This window comes from Oncorhynchus kisutch, linkage group LG3, assembly GCF_002021735.2.
Source record: "Oncorhynchus kisutch isolate 150728-3 linkage group LG3, Okis_V2, whole genome shotgun sequence".
Taxonomy (NCBI): domain Eukaryota; kingdom Metazoa; phylum Chordata; class Actinopteri; order Salmoniformes; family Salmonidae; genus Oncorhynchus; species Oncorhynchus kisutch.
Genome location: NC_034176.2, coordinates 19,059,784 through 19,080,942, shown reverse-complemented (window position 1 = coordinate 19,080,942; position 21,159 = coordinate 19,059,784). Strand labels below are relative to the sequence as shown.

Genomic DNA, 21,159 nt, shown 5'->3' with positions numbered 1-21,159 from the left:
ATCTTAGAAGTAAGTCGCCTTGGTAAGTCGCCTTAGTAAGTTGTCTTGGTAAGTTGTCTTAGAAGTAAGTTGTCTTAGAAGTACAGTGCCTTGCGAAAGTATTCGGCCCCCTTGAACTTTGCGACCTTTTGCCACATTTCAGGCTTCAAACATAAAGATATAAAACTGTATTTTGTTGTGAAGAATCAACAACAAGTGGGACACAATCATGAAGTGGAACGACATTTATTGGATATTTCAAACTTTTTCAACAAATCAAAAACTGAAAAATTGGGCGTGCAAAATTATTCAGCCCCTTTACTTTCAGTGCAGCAAACTCTCTCCAGAAGTTCAGTGAGGATCTCTGAATGATCCAATGTTGACCTAAATGACTAATGATGATTAATACAATCCACCTGTGTGTAATCAAGTCTCCGTATAAATGCACCTGCACTGTGATAGTCTCAGAGGTCCGTTAAAAGCGCAGAGAGCATCATGAAGAACAAGGAACACACCAGGCAGGTCCGAGATACTGTTGTGAAGAAGTTTAAAGCCGGATTTGGATACAAAAAGATTTCCCAAGCTTTAAACATCCCAAGGAGCACTGTGCAAGCGATAATATTGAAATGGAAGGAGTATCAGACCACTGCAAATCTACCAAGACCTGGCCGTCCCTCTAAACTTTCAGCTCATACAAGGAGAAGACTGATCAGAGATGCAGCCAAGAGGCCCATGATCACTCTGGAGGAACTGCAGAGATCTACAGCTGAGGTGGGAGACTCTGTCCATAGGACAACAATCAGTCGTATATTGCACAAATCTGGCCTTTATGGAAGAGTGGCAAGAAGAAAGACATTTCTTAAAGATATCCATAAAAAGTGTTGTTTAAAGTTTGCCACAAGCCACCTGGGAGACACACCAAACATGTGGAAGAAGGTGCTCTGGTCAGATGAAACCAAAATTGAACTTTTTGGCAACAATGCAAAACGTTATGTTTGGCATAAAAGCAACACAGCTCATCACCCTGAACACACAATCCCCACTGTCAAACATGGTGGTGGCAGCATCATGGTTTGGGCCTGCTTTTCTTCAGCAGGGACAGGGAAGATGGTTAAAATTGATGGGAAGATGGATGGAGCCAAATACAGGATCATTCTGGAAGAAAACCTGATGGAGTCTGCAAAAGACCTGAGACTGGGACGGAGATTTGTCTTCCAACAAGACAATGATCCAAAACATAAAGCAAAATCTACAATGGAATGGTTCAAAAATAAACATATCCAGGTGTTAGAATGGCCAAGTCAAAGTCCAGACCTGAATCCAATCGAGAATCTGTGGAAAGAACTGAAAACTGCTGTTCACAAATGCTCTCCATCCAACCTCACTGAGCTCGAGCTGTTTTGCAAGGAGGAATGGGAAAAAATTTCAGTCTCTCGATGTGCAAAACTGATAGAGACATACCCCAAGCGACTTACAGCTGTAATCGCAGCAAAAGGTGGCGCTACAAAGTATTAACTTAAGGGGGCCGAATAATTTTGCACGCCCAATTTTTCAGTTTTTGATTTGTTAAAATTTTTTGAAATATCCAATAAATGTCGTTCCACTTCATGATTGTGTCCCACTTGTTGTTGATTCTTCACAAAAAAGTACAGTTTTATATCTTTATGTTTGAAGCCTGAAATGTGGCAAAAGGTCGCAAAGTTCAAGGGGGCCGAATACTTTCGCAAGGCACTGTAAGTGGCCTTAGTAAGTCATCTTGGTAAGTAAGTTGTCTTAGTAAGTTGTTTTAGAAGTAAGTTGTCTTTGAAGTAAGTCGCCTTAGTAAGTCGTCTTGGTAAGTTATCTTAGAAGTAAGTCGCCTTAGAAGTAAGTTGTCTTAGAAGTAAGTTGTCTTAGAAGTAAGTTGTCTTAGTAAGTTGCCTTAGAAGTAAGTTGCCTTAGAAGTAAGTTGCCTTAGTAGGTTGTCTTGGTAAGTTGTCTTAGAAGTAAGTTGTCTTAGTACGTTGCTTTAGTACGTTGTCTTGGTAAGTTGTCTTAGAAGTAAGTTGCCTTAGTACGTTGTCTTGGTAAGTTGTCTTATAGAAGTAAGTTGTCTTAGTAAGTTGTCTTGGTAAGTGCGGCACACAGATTTTGACGGAAAGGCAATATAGGGTTGCTCTCCGGATCTCTGTGAAGACAATTTTCCCCCTGAGGCAAAAGGACTTTGAGAGCCTGACCTTAAACCAGGAGTTCTTCCTCATGTTGAGGCGGCCGGTCCACAGGTCGGTGAGCAGCATCTGGGTGCAGGAGTGGGAGACGAAGGGGCGGAGCCGGGAGGACACAGCCATCTGCAGACAGGTGAAGTGGCTCCAGGCCTCCATCTCCGAAGTCAGCAGTTTCATGGCCATGCGTTCGTTCTGTCTGAAGGTACGGTCCAGCACGTCCACCGCCAGCTGACCAAAGTCCCTACAGCCATCCATACCACAACACACCAACAGTTTCAACTGTTCTGCCTTCTTATTATTCGAACATGCTGGTCATTTATGAACATTTGAACATCTTGGCCATGTTCTGTTATAATCTCCACCCGGCACAGCCAGAAGAGGACTGGCCACCCCACATATGCTCTCTCTAATTCTCTCTTTCTTTCTCTCTCTCGGAGGACCTGAGCCCTAGGACCATGCCCCAGGACTACCTGACATGATGACTCCTTGCTGTCCCCAGTCCATCTGACCGTGCTGCTGCTCCAGTTTCAACTGTTCTGCCTTATTATTATACGACCATGCTGGTCATTTATGAACATTTGAACATCTTGGCCATGTTCTGTTATAATCTCCACCCGGCACAGCCAGAAGAGGACTGGCCACCCCACATAGCCTGGTTCCTCTCTAGGTTTCTTCCTAGGTTTTGGCCTTTCTAGGGAGTTTTTCCTAGCCACCGTGCTTCTACACCTGCATTGCTTGCTGTTTGGGGTTTTAGGCTGGGTTTCTGTACAGCACTTTGAGATATCAGCTGATGTACGAAGGGCTATATAAATACATTTGATTTGATTTGATTGAGAAACACCGACCGGAAAACATACACTCAAAAACATAGTAATATACACACACAACCACAAAAGTTCACTCTGCTGAAACAACATACATAAAATCCCAGAGGCACACATAGAGTTTGGGACTATAAGGTTCGATCTGCATTAAAAAAAAAAATATATATATATATATATATATATGTATTGACATAGCCTTGTTCTGTTCCATGTTCTCTACCTATACAGTAATCTAAATACTCCAATTCATGTTGTTAAGCTCAAAAATATACAAGATAAAAAATCCCTTCCACCATTCAAATCAATGAGTCTTCAGAACATTAAAGCCAATTATCTCAGAATCTTTTTGTAGATAGAAGATTATAGTCCCAAACTCTCAACACTACTACTACACAACACATTTGATGTTAACGAGGAAACACTGACATAGAGTAGGTTTTGAGCTGCTCTCCCGTGGTGTCATCCATGTTGCTCTGCCGAAACTCGTAGGCCATGGCACGGTACAGTTTACAGGCCACTGTAGCCCGGGCCATGGCCTCCTCCCCGTGCTGCCACAGGAACAGCGCCATCTGCTGCCGCCTCTGCAGCACAGCCCACACAAACAGGTCATTGAAGTTGTAAACAAACAGTGGAGAGTCACCCAGCTCGGAACTCTGCTGCTGGGCCAGCTTCAGGTCCCTGAGTACCATGGATCTTTCCTGTAGAGATAGAGGAGAAGGAGGAGGGAGGGGAGAGGCAGCCAGCCAATTAGAACAGTAATGTACAGGGGGTATTTGTAGCCACAGAATATACAGTACTAGCTATCAAAAGCCTGTGTGTTTGTGTTTCAGTGTGTAAGTGGAGACAAGTGTCTTTAAAAGACCTCTCATTTGTAAGACATGTTAGTTCTGTCACAGATTTGTTTTGGCTGGTCCCATATCTTTCACAGACCTTGCGTTTATAGGGCTGAGCAGTGCGGAAGAAGGGTGGCCTTGATGGACTACTGTTTGGGCTTTGGTGCGGGTGAAGGGTGCAGTCTGCCCTCCTCTTTTTGTTAAGGGGTCCTGAACTATCCCGTCCAGACTCCTGGAAATGATGGTCACTTAAATCAGTGCAGAGTACACAAAGGCGTATTTAACAAGGTAAAATGTCTAAACAAAAACAAGACAACAACAACTCAAAAGAGAAAAACTGCTATATTAATGGTAACAGTTTTACAGAAATGCTTGAGGGCCCAAAGGTGATATCTTGCTCTGACTGTATACAGAAATCTCACATGGGCTGCGTTCCAGACAACTTTGCAGTCGTGGTCCAGGTATCATCCAATGGCTGCGTGCCATGTCATTGACTATGTATTCAACCTTCATATTGCTATATCATATGATGCGGTCAGCTGATAGGCCTACAATATGTTAAACACCTACCCAGGCGCTGTGAGATTTAGCAGGCAACTGCAAAATAGTCATCCTGAAATGTGACCATGGTCTCTTACCTTGCAATGGGCATATAGGAGGTTATAGTGGGCCCTGAAGTGCTTCCGTGTGTATGTGCTCCGATAGGCTCCTCCTATCAGATACTCGATTACCTGCCCCACATCTATGAGGGAGACTCTGTATCCTTTAGGTATATGGGTCTACACAAAAACACACACACACCTGAGTAATTGAAACTCAATATTTCCACACGCAAAATAGTGTAGACATAACCACACACAAAATGTAGTTTCACAATATTCACCTGTTTCACATCTTCCACGAGAATATGGAGAAAATTGTCTGTTGGTCCCTGCTGCTATAAAAAATAATGGCATGTCATGTCTTCATTATCCACAATCAGAAACCATCAAGCACAAACCAGACTTCAGTGGCTAGTTATCTGGATTACAATACAACATTTGTTCCTATGGAATGAAGTGGTAGACCAGATGAAAAGTTATCCTTTCAACTTTTAGAAAACAAACTTCCACAATTTTATATGATAATATATGGTGTTAAATAATTTACAAAGTTATTAATTATTGAATATTGTTTATATCTCGAACAACCATCCACAGCTGGACTCGTGACAAAGAGCTCTGTGATCTACAAAACATCATCAAACTGTGGGAAAACCAAACAACCAACAAGAGACTTACACTGTATTACTGGGATTGCAATTACCGGTAATTGCAATCACAGTAATACAGTGTAAGCTATGAGTTAGCTAATGGCCATTGTACTGTCAATAGTGTAATGAAACAGGCAGGGAGCAGGTCTCGAACCTTCGACCTCTAGTCCGAGGTCCGGCGGCCTCCTTTCAAAGAGCGCGTCCTCGGGCTAGCTTGCGGCTCTACGTCTTATCCGATCATTTCTGACACCAATGTAATGGGAGGGAGCAGGTCTCGAGCCCGAGGTCCGGCGCGCTATCGACTGTGCCGCAAAAGCATGCTCGTGCGGCAGAGTCAATTTCCGCGCTTATAAACCCAGGGTCGTTACAATAGGAAAACACAGAATTGTAACTCATAAATACAGAGCTGAAAAGAACAAGAGAGAGAAAGTGATCAAGTCATTACCGTGTTATAGAGTTCTTCCAGGCGTGACACGGTCAGGAAGCGGTTCATGGTCATACCGTTGTCGATCAGCAGTTTGACAAAGCCGACCCGGTCCATAACCAGAGCATCCAGCATGGCCTGCTCCAACGAGCCTACCTAGACAGACAACCACCACAAGCCCACCATAAAGCCTGACAGCCATACCATCAAACACAAACATGTTTTAAAAAATGCACAGCAATTTCAGTTTACTTCTCCCCACCAAAAAATATATAATATATATATAGGTAATATATAATATATATATATAATATATATTTATTTTTTTAAACAAGGACTACACAAACGGAGCGTAGTTTGCTGAGAGTTCTATGTAGTTCTACGTACTTTTGGAACCTACCGTATACGACGCTCAATCGCTACGTTTTTGTAGTGTGTAGCATGCTTAAGCAAGCCTTGCCCTGCCTGCCCGCTGGGTCTGTCTTACATTCACATTTGAGTCATTTAGCAGACGCTCCAGAGAGACTTACATTTAATGCATTCATCTGACGGTGGCTAGCAATGCCAACCACATCTCAAGTTAAATAAAGGTTCAATAAAAATGTCCTAGTAACATTTTCCTCAATAAAGCAGTTATCAGCAAAGTCAGTGCTAGCAAGAAAGGGCATTTTTGAAAAGGTAAGTACAACGGTAGGGTGTGAGTTGTTTTGGGTTTTTACCTGCCAGTGCTGGCCATACACAAGGATGTGTTTTTTAGCTATGTCTGCTCGGTCCCATGCCAGAGCTGTACTGAGCTGTTCCCCAGGAGACGCCTTGGTGCCTGTCAATCATCACAGCATCTGTGGGTCCAATCTTAACCAGACATCAGCACTGCATAACCTTTGTAGATCATGCATAGATCTATAGGTCATTTGTGTGAAAACTCTGATTTCAAGTTAGGATTCAGCCCAGAGAACACATAGAACAGACGGGACTGGGTCATTCCAGTGACTGACACGGGCATAAAGGCCAGGAGGAGTGGTACCTTTCAGTGTGGCCGTCAAAATGGCACAGTCTGCCTCCTGTTGATCCTCAGATTCCGAGTCGAAGATTGTGATCTGTGTTTTATAAAGATAGAAATGGGCGAGGATGGGATGGTTTTCCCAGGTTAAAGCCTAGTCCTGGATTAAAAATAATTCTCAAATGAGAGTACATTTTAGTCAATGCCCGGGAACCCGGTCCACAGTCACGTTACTCACAGACTGTCTGTAGTCCATACACTCCATCAGAAGGTTGTAGAGCTGGCTGGCGTCTGCTCTCTCCAGACCAAACATGCCCCCTATCCTCAGCAGGAAGTCCTCCTGGATGTCTGTGTCCAGCTGGCTGTAAACAGTACCAACACAGTAAACATATACTGGTACACCAGTAAAGTAAGACATTGGCTAACAACCTGGGTCCTTTTGGCTCAACCACATGCTAAGATCTGAGCTCTGGTTAGAAGCTGCCTCATACACCTGCCTCAACTCTCATTTCTCAATTGGCATGTTTTGGTCCCAAAATACAGCCTGTGTTATGCCTCTGGACACCAACAGTATACCTCAGCCCATTTTTCTGACCAGGGAAAACTCTGAGCCTCCCACTGGGTGAGGGCTCAGCAAACTTGATTTAAAACAGCAACATTTTCTCTACACCCCATGGCAAAATGTGCAGAATTGCAGGAAATTAACTTTAAAACTAAAAATATATACAGTTGAAGTCGGGAGTGTACATACACGTTAGCCAAATACATTTAAACTCAGTTTTTCACAATTCCTGACATTTAAACCTAGTAAAAATTCCCTGTCTTAGGTCAGTTAGGATCACCACTTTATTTTAAGAATGTGAAATGTCAGAATAATAGTAGAGAGAATGATTTATTTCATATTTTATTTCTTTCATCCCATTCCCGGTTAGAAGTTTACATACACTCTATTAGTATTTGGTAGCATTGCCTTTACATTGTTTAACTTGGGTCCAATGTATCAGGTAGCCTTCCACAAGCTTCCCACAATAAGTTGGGTGAATTTTGGCTCATTCCTTCTGACTGAGCTGGTGTAACTGAGTCAGGTTTGTAGGCCTTCTTGCTCGCACACGCTTTTGCGGTTCTGCCCACAAATATCTATAGGAGAGGGGTCAGGTCTTTGTGATGGCCACTCCAATAACTTGACTTTGTTGTCCTTAAGCCATTTTGCCACAACATTGGAAGTATGCTTCGGGTCATTGTCCATTTGCAAGACCCATTTGTGACCAAGCTTTAACTTCCTGGCTGATGTCTTGAGATGTTGCTTCAATATATCCACATAATTTTCCTCCCGCATGACGCCAGCTATTTTGTGAAGTGCACCAGTCCCTCCTGCAGCAAAGCACCCCCACAACCTGATGCTGCCACCCCCGTGCTTCACAGATGGGATGGTGTTCTTCGGCTTGCAAGCGTTCTTCTTTTTCCACCAAACATAATGATGGTCATTATGGCCAAACTGTTGTGCACTTGAGTGAGGACCCAAAAGCGGTTTAACAAAAACAGAGTCCTTTAATGTAAACACAGGGAAGACATAGATCCTCTTCAGATGTAGATAATGGGAAAATAGACAACCCGCAGAGAGGGCAACAAATGAAACAAAAAGTCCTTCTGATAATTACAAAAGAGCCCCCTTCTTAGCAGCAGAGGAGAATAGCTGGGTTAGCGGCGACAGGCTGCAGGTCTCTCTGGGTAGGCGCGGGTCCTAGAGGAACAGTGGTACCTGATCTCACGTAGCATCAGATGAACTGGACACAGTACAAACGATAAGACAGTTAGCTGAGTACAGGATGCACTTGCCAGGCAGATTCCGACAGGACAAGGGTGAAGCAAACGAGACGATCGTTTGTTTCTGGCATGAGAAACTCAAACGAGAATCTGACAAAGAAAGAAGCAGGAACAGACAGAGAAATAGAGACCTAATCAGAGGGAAAAAGGGAACAGGTGGGAAAAGGGTGAACGAGGTAGTTAGAGGAGATGAGGAACAGCTGGAGGGGGAGAGAAAGAGAAGGTAACCTAATACGACCAGCAGAGGGAGACAGAGTGAAGAGAAAGAACAGGAACAAGACATAATATGACAAGACATGACACAAACAGTTATATTTTGTTTCATCAGACCAGAGGACATTTCTCCAAAAAGTACGATCTTAGTCCCCATATGCAGTTGCAAACCGTAGTCTGGCTTTTTTATGTCGGTTTTGGAGCGGTGGCTTCTTCCTTGCTGAGCGGCCTTTTAGGTTATGCCGATATAGGACTTGTTTTACTGTGGATATACAGTGGGGGGGAAAGTATTTAGTCAGCCACCAATTGTGCAAGTTCTCCCACTTATAAATATGAGAGAGGCCTGTAATTTTCATCATAGGTACACTTCAACTATGACAGAAAAAATGAGAAAAAAAATCCAGAAAATCACATTATATGATTTTTAATGAATTTATTTGCAAATTATGGTGGAAAATAAATATTTGGTCACCTACAAAAGTTTATCTCAATACTTTGTTATATACCATTTGTTGGCAATGACAGAGGTCAAACGTTTTCTGTAAGTCTTCACAAGGTTTTCACACACTGTTGCTGGTATTTTGGCCCATTCCTCCATGCAGATCTCCTCTAGAGCAGTGATGTTTTGGGGCTGTTGCTGGGCTGCAGATACTTTAGTACCTGTTTCCTCCAGCATCTTCACAAGGTCCTTTGCTGTTGTTCTGGGATTGATTTGCACTTTTCTCACCAAAGTAAGTTAGCGGTATGACGGCTGCGTGGTCCCATGGTGTTTATACTTGCGTACTATTGTTTGTACAGATGAATGTGGTACCTTCAGGCGTTTGGAAATTGCTCCCAAGGATGAACCAGACTTGTGGAGGTCTACAATTTTATTTCTGAGGTCTTGGCTGATTTCTTTTGATTTTCCCACGATGTCAAGCAAAGAGGTACTGAGTTTGAAGGTAGGTTTTGAAATACATCCACAAGTACACCTCCAATTGACTCAAATTATGTCAATTAGCCAATCAGAAGCTTCTAAAGCCATGACATAATTTACTGGAAATTTCCAAGCTGTTTAAAGGCACAGTCAACTTAGTGTACGTAAACGTCTGACCCACTGAAATTGTGATACAGTGAATTATAAGTGAAATAATCTGTCTGTAAACAATTGTTGGAAAAATTACTTGTGTCATGCACAAAGTAGATGTCCTAACCAACTTGGGGGGTACAAAGACCCAGAAGCCACTGCGGCCCCTCTTGATGAGTTACGTTTTTTGTGGCCCCCACCTCCATAAAAGTTGCCCATCCCTGCTCTACCGGACATGAACACCAAAGTCTTAAAGGCATAAAAGCCATTATATGCATGACTACAGCGGCACTCCACACCTGTCAATAGCAGTCTGTTTGTGTAAGAATGCCAGCAGGTCAGCTGCCCGACCTGATCCCTCGAAGACAAACACAGGCACGGGGGGCACACTGCTCACGTACTCCAGCACCATGGACACAATGTCAGGGCCGCCCTCCACCACCACACACACCACTGGCACACCCTGGTTAAACCCTACCAGAAAGGGAAACATCACACACAGACATATTGTTACACACGTGTATTACAATACTCTCTCTCACACACACACTGCGATGCAATCTCTCTCTCTCTTTCACACACAGTCACACACACACTCACGAGGGTGGATCTTCTGCAGTTGAATGTGCCTCTCCAGCTTCCTCCTCAGTCCCAGCTGGCAGCCATGTTTTCCCAGAGTTCCATCGTCCACTAACAGGAAGTGGGAGTGCAGGCCGTTCAGACACACCCTCTTACTCAAGGGGTTTCCCAGAGGCTGGTAGGGCCTGAGCACCTGGGTCAGGTATCAGAACACAGGTCAGAGAGCAGGCCAGAGAGAAAGCAGAAGAGGATATGAGATAGGCCAAGCAGGAAAGTGAGAGCACATGGCAGCTCAAGAAAGATAAAAGGTGACATTTTCATGGCGCAAATTAGTACAGTGTTTTGCAAAAAATCCTGCAAACCTTATTATAATGTGACAGCGTGATTTAATTAGAAACTTTCCTTAAAAGCAATGATATCTTTACAGAGAACAACACTCACATCTCTCCCTATAAGGTCACTGTGATTGTCAATTACACCCCAGGGCGTGACCCCTACAGCGTTCCTCTTCCTGAGGTCATGAGTGCCATATGTTTTCACAGCCTCCCCTACGTACCGGGACACACCTAGGAGGGGCAGATTCTCAGTCCACTAACAGTGCCTTTGGAAAGTATTCAGAACCCTTGACTTTTTCCACATTTTGTTACGTTACAGCCTTATTCTAAAATTGATTAAATAATTTTTTTCCCTCATCAATCTACATAAAATACCCCATAATCACAAAGCAAAAGAAGGTCTTTAGATTTGCAAAACTTAAATATCACATTTACATAAGTATTCAGACCCTTTACTCAGTACTTTGTTGAAGCACCTTTGGCAGTGATTGCAGCATTGATTATTCTTGGGTATGACGCTACAAGCTTGAAACACATGTATTTGGGGAGTTCCTCCCATTATTCTCTGCAGATCCTCTTAAGCTCTGTCAGGTTGGATGGGAAGCGTATATATATTTTTTTTATTTTAACAGAAATGTTTTCGCTTTGTCATTATGGGGTATTGTGTGTATTGTTTTTTTTATTTAATCCATTTTAGAATAAGGCTGTAACATTACAAAATGTGGAACAAGGCAAGGCGTCTGAATTACAGGTCGACCGATTAATTGGAATGGCCGATTAATTAGGGCCGATTTCAAGTTTTCATAACAATCGAAAATCCTTTATTTATTTATTTATCTTTTATTTAACTAGGCAAGTCAGTTAAGAACATGTTATTATTTTCAATGACGGCCTCGGAACGGTGGGTTAACTGCCTTGTTCAGGGGCAGAACGACAGATTTTTACCTTGTCTGCTCGGGGATTCAATCTTGCAACCTTACAGTTAACAAGTCCAACGCTCTAACCACCTGATTACATTGCACTCCACGAGGAGACTGCCTGTTACGCGAATGCAGTAAGCCAAGGTAAGTTGCTAGCTAGCATTAAACTTATTTGATAAAAAACAATCAATCAATCATAATCACTAGATAACTACACATGGTTGATGATATTACTAGTTTACCTAGCGTGTCCTGCGTTGAATATAATCGATGTGGTGCGTATTCGCGAGAAAGGACTGTCTTGCTCCAATGTGTACCTAACCATAAACATCAATGCCTTTCTTAAAATCAATACACAAGTATATATTTTTAAACCTGCATATTTAGTTAATATTGCCTGCTAACCTGGCTCGTTGGGAACTCTGTTAGGACTTTCTTCGCCAAACGGGGGACGATTTAACAAAAGCGCATTTGCGAAAAAAGCACAATCGTTGCACAACTGTACCTAACCATAAACATTAATGCCTTTCTTAAAATCAATACACAGAAGTATATATTTTTAAACCTGCATATTTTGCTAAAAGAAATCCGGGTTAGCAGGCAATATTAACTTAACATGTTTCATTTTATTTGAGGCTAAATAGATTTTATTGATGTATTATATTAAGTTAAAATAAGTGTTCATTCAGTATTGTTGTAATTGTCATTATTACAAATACATTTTTTTTCCTTTTTTTTCCGGCCGATTAATCGGTATCGGCTTTTTTTGGTCCTCCAATAATTGGTATCGGTGTTGAAAAATCATAATCAGTCAACCTCTAGTCTGAATACTTTCCAAAGCCACTGTATATACATACAAACACATATAAACTGATCTACAACACATATAAACAAGTACATGTAATACACACCACACACACAGTATAATACATGTAAAATGAGCCCAAAATCACACACATATGCTGACATCCACACGTGCTTACTGTCTTAATTAAAAGCCAATTGCAAATTCATCAGCATTATTTCACACACATACCTGTGTTGATGCCGTCTGTGAGTATCCAGGCTCCAGTGCTCTGGGCTGCTGTGATCAGGCCTTTGCTGAAGGCCTGTCTAACCTTGAGAGGGAGGGGGAAGTTCTCTGTCCCCCCATGAACCGTCAGCAGTAGTTTAGGCCGTTCCATCTGCCATTCACTCCGCATCAGCTGCAACAGAGCCTCAGCCTTGGCATCGACCGCAACACGAACATACTGAACGGTCAACACATAAAGCATGGTCAGGTCAAACACATTAATATGAGATAACAGCTTGTCCTAGTTGGCATCCTATTTGGCATTACACTGCAGTTCGCATATTGCCTTTTCACACAGTTTGACACACAAACACCACGCTTTTGTTACTCTGAGTTTCAGACGTCCAAAACCGTTCCTAACAAGCTTCTAAATGGTAAATAGAAGTGGGAAACTCAGGTAGCATCATTGCACCCCTTGTTTCCCAGTTGGATATTTCTGAGTTCCGACTAGCACATGAATGCAGCAATAGCTACAGACCTTGGCATGGCAGTTACGTCCAGCACTGTCCTGGAAGTCAATGGTTCCGTAGGCATCGGTGGCACTGGTTTGTGTGTGGCACTCCACTGACCACTCCTCTTGCTGCCCTGTCCCAGGCCCAGGCCAGCTGGACATGGAAGGGCCAGTCTCCAGCAAGGTGTGCTCCCCTACCAGACGTCCACAGCAGCATCTGGGGGTTAGGGGTAGAGAGGCAAAACTCAAACCTTTCTTGTTGTTAAACATTGGCACAAAAATGCATTGTAGTTCCTATAAATGTCGTGATAGTATACACCGAGTATACCAAACATTAAGAACACCTTCCTAATATTGAGTTGCACCCTCTTCCTCAATTTGTCGGGGCATGGACTGTACAAGGTGTCGAAAGTATTCCACAAGGATGATGGCCCATGTGGTCTCTAATGCTTCCCACAGTTGTGTCAAGTTGGCTGGATGTCCTTTTGGTGGTGGACCATTGTTGATACACACGAGAAACTGTTGAGCGTGAAAAACCCAACAGCGTTTCATTTCTTGACACAAAGTGGTACGCTTGGCACCTACTACCATACCCAGTTCAATTCAAAATAATTCACCCTCTGAATGGGACACATACACAATCCATGTCTCAATTGTCTCAAAGCTTAAAATTATTTTGTTAACCTGTCCTCCCCTTGATCTACAATAATTAAAGTGGATTTAACAAGTGACATCAATAAGGGATCATAGCCTTCACCTGGATTCACCTGGTCAGTCTGTCGTACTCAGTGTATATGGAATTACTTTTACACTAAAATTGACAATCTCACTCTAAAAGCACACGCACACACACACACACAGCAAAGTCATACCTTATTAGGTTTTGGCATACTTGACACATTGGAAAACATCTGCAACAAACAGGAAATGATACATCAGCAACACAACCGCTTCTACTAGAAAAGTTAGCATTACCAAAAGTTTGCATTTCTGCATAACACTGTAAATATCATAATTCCAGCACTACTGTCCATTATCATATGAGATTTTGACACTGCTCAGCAAATACCAATTCCAGCTCACCTGTGTAGGTCTCGACATGCTGGGATGAATTTACCACATGCTCTCTTGCAGAAGGTATCTTCAATCCAAGATCTCCGTGACTGGAACACACACACAACAAATGAACACAATGCTTTCTGAGGGAGGAATACCATGAAATCCATGATACTACTAAAATGTCTAACTAACCTTTTGAGAAGAACTTGTGAGAGACATCAATGCTGTGCTATCAGGCTAACAGAAGCTACCTAATGCTGTATCCGACTATAAGAACAAATCGAACATAACAGTCTGTTCATTTCTGGAGACTGAGAGAAAACCGAGACCACTGTCATTGGACTGTAGCCCAGCTCTCTCCACCACTCAACATCACAGTGAGCCTTCGTCATGTTACTCCACATTCGTCAGAGCCTAAGTCATGTATTTCCTGAAAGGCTCTTGCTCAACATTGGCCCAGCTCAAAATAGAAACATACACACATCCCTTTCCTGTGATTATCTAACATGATTCAGACCTTGAGTGTTGTTGAGTATTGTGTGCATGTGTATTTTCCGTCCTCCTCTGTGTACATTGATTTCAATGCAAAACCTAGGAGGCTCATGGTTCTCACCCCCATAGATTTACACAGTAATTATGACAATTTCCAGAGGACATCCTCCAATCTATCACAGCTCTTGCAGCATGAACTGACATGTCCACCCAATCAAAGGATCAGAGTGAATATAGTACTGAAAGCATAAGCTATACCTAGCTGGCACTGCAGTGCATAAAATGTGGTGAATAGTTGACTCATAGAGAAAGACAATTGAATAGTTTTCAAACACATTTATTTAAAAATGAAGGAGAAGCAAATGAGAGAGCTATATGTCCTTGTATTTTTTTTCACTTTCACTTACTTAGCGAATACATCTAGATAGTTTAGCCTACTCAAACACCTGGCTCAGAGAGGGATCCTATGTTAGCTAGCTGGCTATCCAACACTGGAACTATTCCAAGGTAAGCTTTTGGTTTTATTAATTTATTGCCACCAGGGCCCGCCAGTGTAACTGCTAAACTGCTTGATGACTGTGCACTTTATTGAATGATTGTAGCGGGTTTACTAACCCTTTCTATTAGCTATGTTGACTATGATGTTAACTAATATGGTGACAACAACGTAAGCTGTGTGTAGAGATTAGCAGATATGATATGAAGGTTTGGCATGGAAAGCTGATGTGTTGTGCACAAGCGATGGACAAATGTGAGAGGAGAGCGCATAGATGCGAGAAGGAATTATACAACTAGCAAAGTGATCATGCTGTTAGTATGTGTCTGATCAGGGGTGTATTCATTCCACCGAATGAATTCAGATAAACATACCTGAATTCGTCCCGTAGAAACTCTCGTTTTACAATGGTTGGATTGATTACACCCTAGATCAGCTAGATGCCAAGATGCAGGCAGGTGTGAAGCCGGTATTGAATGTGTCACTCTCTGTCTCACCTTGATTACAAAAAAAAGTATCTTGAGCCGTGCACCTACGTTGTAAGCTTTCATTCATAGGCTAGGTTGTAGCAACCTCATGATGGGTAGAGAAAATTAGAGTATCATGTAGCAGCCTAAACCCATTGATGTTACTTTGAGCTGGGTGAATGATGACAGTCATCCAATATTCTGTAATAGAAATAAGGCCATGCTCATTAAAAAAATGTAACGTCCTCCCTCATCTTAAATGGCACTGACCGCCACTGGTGTGTGTGTGTGTGTGTGTGTGTGTGTGTGTGAGTGAAAGAGAGAGATTTACCTTCATTTAAACTAGGCAAGTCAGTTTACAATGACGGCCTAGGAACAGTGGGTTAACTGCCTTGTTCAGGGGCAGAATGACAGATTTTTACCTTATCAGCTCAGGGATTCGATCTAGCAACATTTCGGTTACTGGCCCAACACTCTAACCACTAGGCTACCTGCCGCCCCCCAAAAATATATAAATTCATCCTGGTCATCTCAACAAGCTTGTAATTTACACACCAAACAATCTTTAGGCTTTTGTTTTGCACACCCCACATTTTTGGGTTAGTGACAAATGTTCTCATATGTAAACTTTGAATCCAGGTTTTTCGATTAAAAAAAAAAAGGCACTCAAAATCTATCTTTTGGGACTATCTTGAAAACTTGATTGCTGACATGCAACACATTTTAGGACTGTATAAACAGTGGATTAATGAAACAAATACCAAATTCATCTCAGGTTCTGTGCACTGTACAAACAAATGCAACGTTTGGACAGCACATTGACAAGAATAGCAAGGAAGCGAGAACATTGTTTTCTAGAAACACATGGTGACAACGGCAAAAATAGAACAGATTTGAATCACAACTGTGTCACAATAGATATGAGATGCCCACTATTAATTCACTTAGCCTTAGTTCACGCCGATTTGACTTTATTTTAAGTTTATATAAGAAGCACTTGTATTATTATATAATGAAGACAGATTTCAAATAATTTGAAGACTTTTTTCAAATGACAAAAAAATGTAAATATCTTGCAATCAGTCATTTCAGTTAGGCTACAATTTTGCAATTTCATACCACTAATACTCATAGAAACGTGCTAATGAACTGCCTTCAGTATGAGAAGCCATATAGATCATATAAAGACAACTTATCCAAACTTACCATTGTAGAAGCTGCATTCATATAGGCACACAAATGATCATAACATAGGTCCATACGTATACTTGACACAGGTATCCGATACAGTAATTAAACTCATGGGTCATTCAGCTCCCCTGCTCTCTCATTGGCTGATCATTGTTAGAGACAGGCTTTAACCAGGCCTTGGTCCAAGGGTCAGTCATTCCTTCACAAAGGCTTTGAAGATCTCATGCTTTCCTCCACCATAAACACACTGGGAGAATCTCAATTGGATTGCTCTATTTCTTGCGTCCTCTCATTGCCTCCTTTTGGAAAAGGTCAAAGTTAGTTGAGTAGAGAAAACATATGTGCTTGTATGAAATGACTCTCCTGTCCCACTAGCATGTCATCAGGAAAGTTACATTTACAGAGGAAGATCCCCAAAATACATGTGTGTAGTGGTCAAAAGAAATGGAGCTAGTTATGCTACATAGTTGATATATAAAAGGATAAGTTGCATTTCATTTCTAAATGTGGGCATGCTATTCTACATGAGAAAACAATGGCTGATTCAAAGGGGATGTGGCAGATTTCAAAACTCTTCGCGGTAGATTTCGCAATTGAAAAAAGGCTAAGATTTGGAACTCCTCCATTCACCACTTCACTAAGAGTTGGTGGTGCTGCATACGGCTAGAGCTCATTATAACCACAAATCAAATGCTTTTAAATCCCTAATGGGGGGTGTGAAAGTGCACTTTGGGACAATGTTATGGCCCAGGGCAACCCTGTTTGGTCAAAGAACATGGCTGTCAGAGTGTAGTAAACATGTGTGCCATCGATCACACTTCACCCAACACCCATGGAATGAGTTGTGGTCTGCTGCACTCCATTCTTTAAGGGAGTGCAGCACCCACCCATTGGTCATTTCAACAATAAACAGTATACATAATAATAGTTTTATTGTACAAAGCGATAACTGTATAGACCAACACAGACCTCAAACTTGCCTTGTGTTACCTACAGTGCCTTCAGAAAGGATTCATACCACTTGACTTAACAAAAACAAATTGTGTTGCAGCCTAAATTCAAAATGGATAAAAATAAGAAAAATCTCCCTCACCTCTCTACACAAAATACTCTGTAATGACAAAGTGAAAAAATACCTCACAAAGAATGTACTGGTACTGTATACAACATGTCGAGCGGCAGTTTACAGACTGAAGATCAGACTTGTAAACAGAGTAACGACTTCCGTATGTTTGCCTTAACATAGACATTCATTGATTAATACCTCAATTCTTTCATCAATAAATCCATCTATTTGGAATGCAATTTAAAGTAAGAATCCAACAGCTAGCTATGACCAACAGCAAGCCCAGCTAGAGGAAAAGCACAGTTTAGGTTTAGTTCAAATAAAATAGTCCATTCACTTTGAAAAACCATCAAAGTAGCCAGGGTGGGTTAATGTACCAACAACTAGCTGCATACAACACATTTCATCCCTTCATTCCAATACAATATACTGTAGGCTACATGAAGATAAAAAAGGAGCACTGAATGCCGTTTAATGACGCTATGTCAATGATTTATCTCCTAAAAGTAATAAAACAATTTGTGTTCAGTGTATAAAAGCTCTTACAAATACCGGTCCCCAGGGGCGGACTGGCATTTCTGACACATCGGCCTTATTATCCAAGGCCCCCCCACCAGCCCATTTTTTCCTTGAGGCCACCCATTATAAGCCAAGTAATGATCATTTTGCAAACAAAAAAAATGAACTAGTTAGACAGGCCCAGTGGACCAAAAATGGACCAGCCCATCTGGCATTTGGCTCAAATGCCAGATGGCCAGTTCGCCCCTGCCGGTCCCGACTGGTGAAAATAATTTTACTCTGGTTTCATGCTGTAAGCCATATAGATATAGTTGTATTTCCATGGTAATGACACTGTAGCCCTCGTATGTATAGTGCATTCGGAAAGTATTCAGACCCCTTTACTTTTCCCATTTTGTTACGTTACAGCCTTATTCTAAAATTAACACAATACCTCATAATGACAAAGCGAAAATAGGTTAAGAAATTCTTGCAAATGTATTAAAAGTCTAACAGAAAAACCTTATTTACGTAAGTATTCAGACGCTTTGCTATGAGACTCGAAATTAAGCTCGGGCGCATCCTATTTCATTGATGATCCTTGAGATGTTTCTACAACTTGACTGGAGTCTACATGTGGTAAATTCAATTGATTGGACATGATTTGGAAAGGCACACCTGTTGGTCCCACAGTTGACAGTGCACGTCAGAGCAAAAACCAAGCCATGAGGTCAAAGGAATTGTCCGTAGAGCTCTTAGACAGGATTATGTCGAGGCACAGATCTTGGGACGGGTACCAAAAAAAATCTGCAGCATTGAAGGTCCCCAAGAACAGTGGAAGACGTTTGAAACCACCAAGACTAATTCCTAGAGCTGGCCGCCCGGCCAAACGGAGAAGTCCGGGGACAAGGGTCTTGGTCAGGTAGGTGAACAAGAACCCAATGGTCACTCGGACAGAGCTCCTCTGTAGTGATCGGAGAACCTTCCAGAAGGACAACCATATCAGCAGCACTCCACCAATCAGGCCTTTATGGTAGAGTGGCCCAACAGAAGCCACTCCTCAGTAAAAGGCACAACAGCCCGCTTGGTGTATTCCAAAAGGCACCTAAAGGACTCTCAAACCATGAGAAACAAGAATCTCTGCTCTGATGAAACCAATATTGAACACTTTGTCCTGAATGCCAAGCCTCACATCTGGAGGAAACTTGGCATCATCCTTACGGTGAAGTATGGTGGTGGCAGCATCATGCTGTGGGGATATTTTTCATTGACAGGGAGACTAGTCAGGATCGAGGGAAAGATTAACAGAGCAAAGTACAAAGATCCTTGATGAAAACCTGCTCCAGAGTGCTCAGGACCTGACTGGGGTGAAGGTTCACCTTCCAACAGGACAATGACCCTAAGTGCACAACCAAGACAACGCAGGAATGGCCTCAGGACAAGTCTCTGAATGTTCTTGAGTGGCCCAGCTAGAGCCCGGACTTGAACCCGATCAACCATCTCCGGAGAGACCTGAAAATAGCTGCTGTGACACTCCCCATCCACCCTGACAGAGCTTAAGAGGATCTGCAGAGAAGAATGGGATAAAACTCCCCAAATACAGGGGTACCATGCTTGTAGTGGCATACTCGAGGCTCTAACCACAGGCAAAGGTGCTTCAAGAAAGTACTGAGTAAAGGGTCTAAATACTTATGTAAACGTGATTTCAGTTTATTTTTCATAAATTTACAACAACAAAAAGTTTTTGCTTTGTTATTATGGGTATTGTGTGTAGATTGAAAGGGGGGGGGGGGGGGGGGTTATTTAATCCATTTTAGAATAAGGCTGTAACGTAACAAAATTTGGGAAAAAACAAGGGGTCTGAATACTTTCCGAATGCACTGTACATACAGATTTATCCTTGTGTTCAAAGCAGGTACAATAACCATGTAGCCAGATTTCAGAGTTAGTGTCTCAGGCCAGGTGAAAGAGCGAAAATGTTGCAGTTTTAAAGCTAATTTCCTGCAAATCTACAAATTGTGTCATGGGGCAGAGCTGTTTTGTTGTTGCAGCTTTAAAGATAATATGCTGCAATTTTGCAATGAGGCAGAGGTAACATTGTGGCTTTAAAGGTTAAATTACAGTGCATTCATGTCAAAACAAAAATTTTGGGGAATAGTATGGAGTTGACACATTGATTATTTGTGGAGTACTGTGGATACCAATATCCCTGTGAGCCTCCCAGGCCCATGTTGCCCAGGGTTAAGAACATCAATTGTAGATTAATAATATCACACTGTATTACACACTTTAAACTTATTCCACAGATCCTTTGGCCAAAAGCAATTTAATATGTTTTTTTGTAATATTAATTTTATAACATTTAAGGTTAAAATGTAATATTCAGTATATCTTTTGAGATCTGGCCAGGTGTCCACGTTCCCCACTTTGAGAACCCCATGATCTACACAGTACAGATCTAAAGCTATGGCTCTGATGGGCAGTGTGTCTGGTTGGAGGAGCTATAGGACAGGCTCCTTGTAATGGCTGGAATATAATACATGGAATGGTATCAGACACATGTAAAGCACGTTTGACTCCGTTCCATTAATTCTATTCAAGCCATGGGACAAAGACAGTCCTCCTATAGCTTCTCCCACCAGCCTCCACTGGTGGCCACCTCTCATAAGAGTTCCATGGTGGGCAGACCTTCATGAATTAACATTTATGACTCCATGGCTTCACAGGATAATTCTTTGGCAGGGGGTTCTCCATTTGATCCAGAGAGGTTTCCATTCTGAAGGAGTGAAATGTCCAGCTCGGGTAGAGGGACCCTCCAGTACTGGAATGAGTTGAAAGTGCATAGGTCATTGCCATCATCATCTTTGTGTGTGACCTAGAGGTGAAAGGAAGAGGGAGAGCGTTTAATAATTAA

The 21,159-nt window shown here is 42.1% G+C and overlaps 1 protein-coding gene across 5 annotated transcripts in view; it reads right to left on the bottom strand.

The window, feature by feature from the left end:
- The window catches only part of trpm6 (transient receptor potential cation channel, subfamily M, member 6), a 50,563-nt gene that overhangs the window by 28,455 nt on the left and 949 nt on the right, over positions 1-21,159 (bottom strand). For 3 of the 5 annotated variants that reach the window (XM_031818470.1, XM_031818480.1, XM_031818471.1), the window contains exons 2-18: positions 16,697-21,120; positions 14,060-14,139; positions 13,849-13,887; positions 13,004-13,193; positions 12,490-12,703; positions 10,640-10,764; positions 10,220-10,391; positions 9,919-10,093; positions 6,755-6,878; positions 6,541-6,613; positions 6,236-6,336; positions 5,538-5,672; positions 4,724-4,777; positions 4,479-4,619; positions 3,938-4,072; positions 3,434-3,705; positions 2,196-2,424 (exon numbers count right to left, since the gene is read on the bottom strand). In XM_031818470.1, the coding sequence (XP_031674330.1) occupies positions 2,196-2,424; positions 3,434-3,705; positions 3,938-4,072; positions 4,479-4,619; positions 4,724-4,777; positions 5,538-5,672; positions 6,236-6,336; positions 6,541-6,613; positions 6,755-6,878; positions 9,919-10,093; positions 10,220-10,391; positions 10,640-10,764; positions 12,490-12,703; positions 13,004-13,193; positions 13,849-13,887; positions 14,060-14,139; positions 16,697-16,750 (2,313 nt within the window). In that variant the 5' untranslated portion in view covers positions 16,751-21,120. Of the gene's footprint in view, positions 1-2,195; positions 2,425-3,433; positions 3,706-3,937; positions 4,073-4,478; positions 4,620-4,723; positions 4,778-5,537; positions 5,673-6,235; positions 6,337-6,540; positions 6,614-6,754; positions 6,879-9,918; positions 10,094-10,219; positions 10,392-10,639; positions 10,765-12,489; positions 12,704-13,003; positions 13,194-13,848; positions 13,888-14,059; positions 14,140-14,227; positions 14,432-16,696; positions 21,121-21,159 lie in introns of those variants that run through there. The other 2 variants (XM_031818472.1, XM_020469178.2) reach the window with 2 other exon arrangements.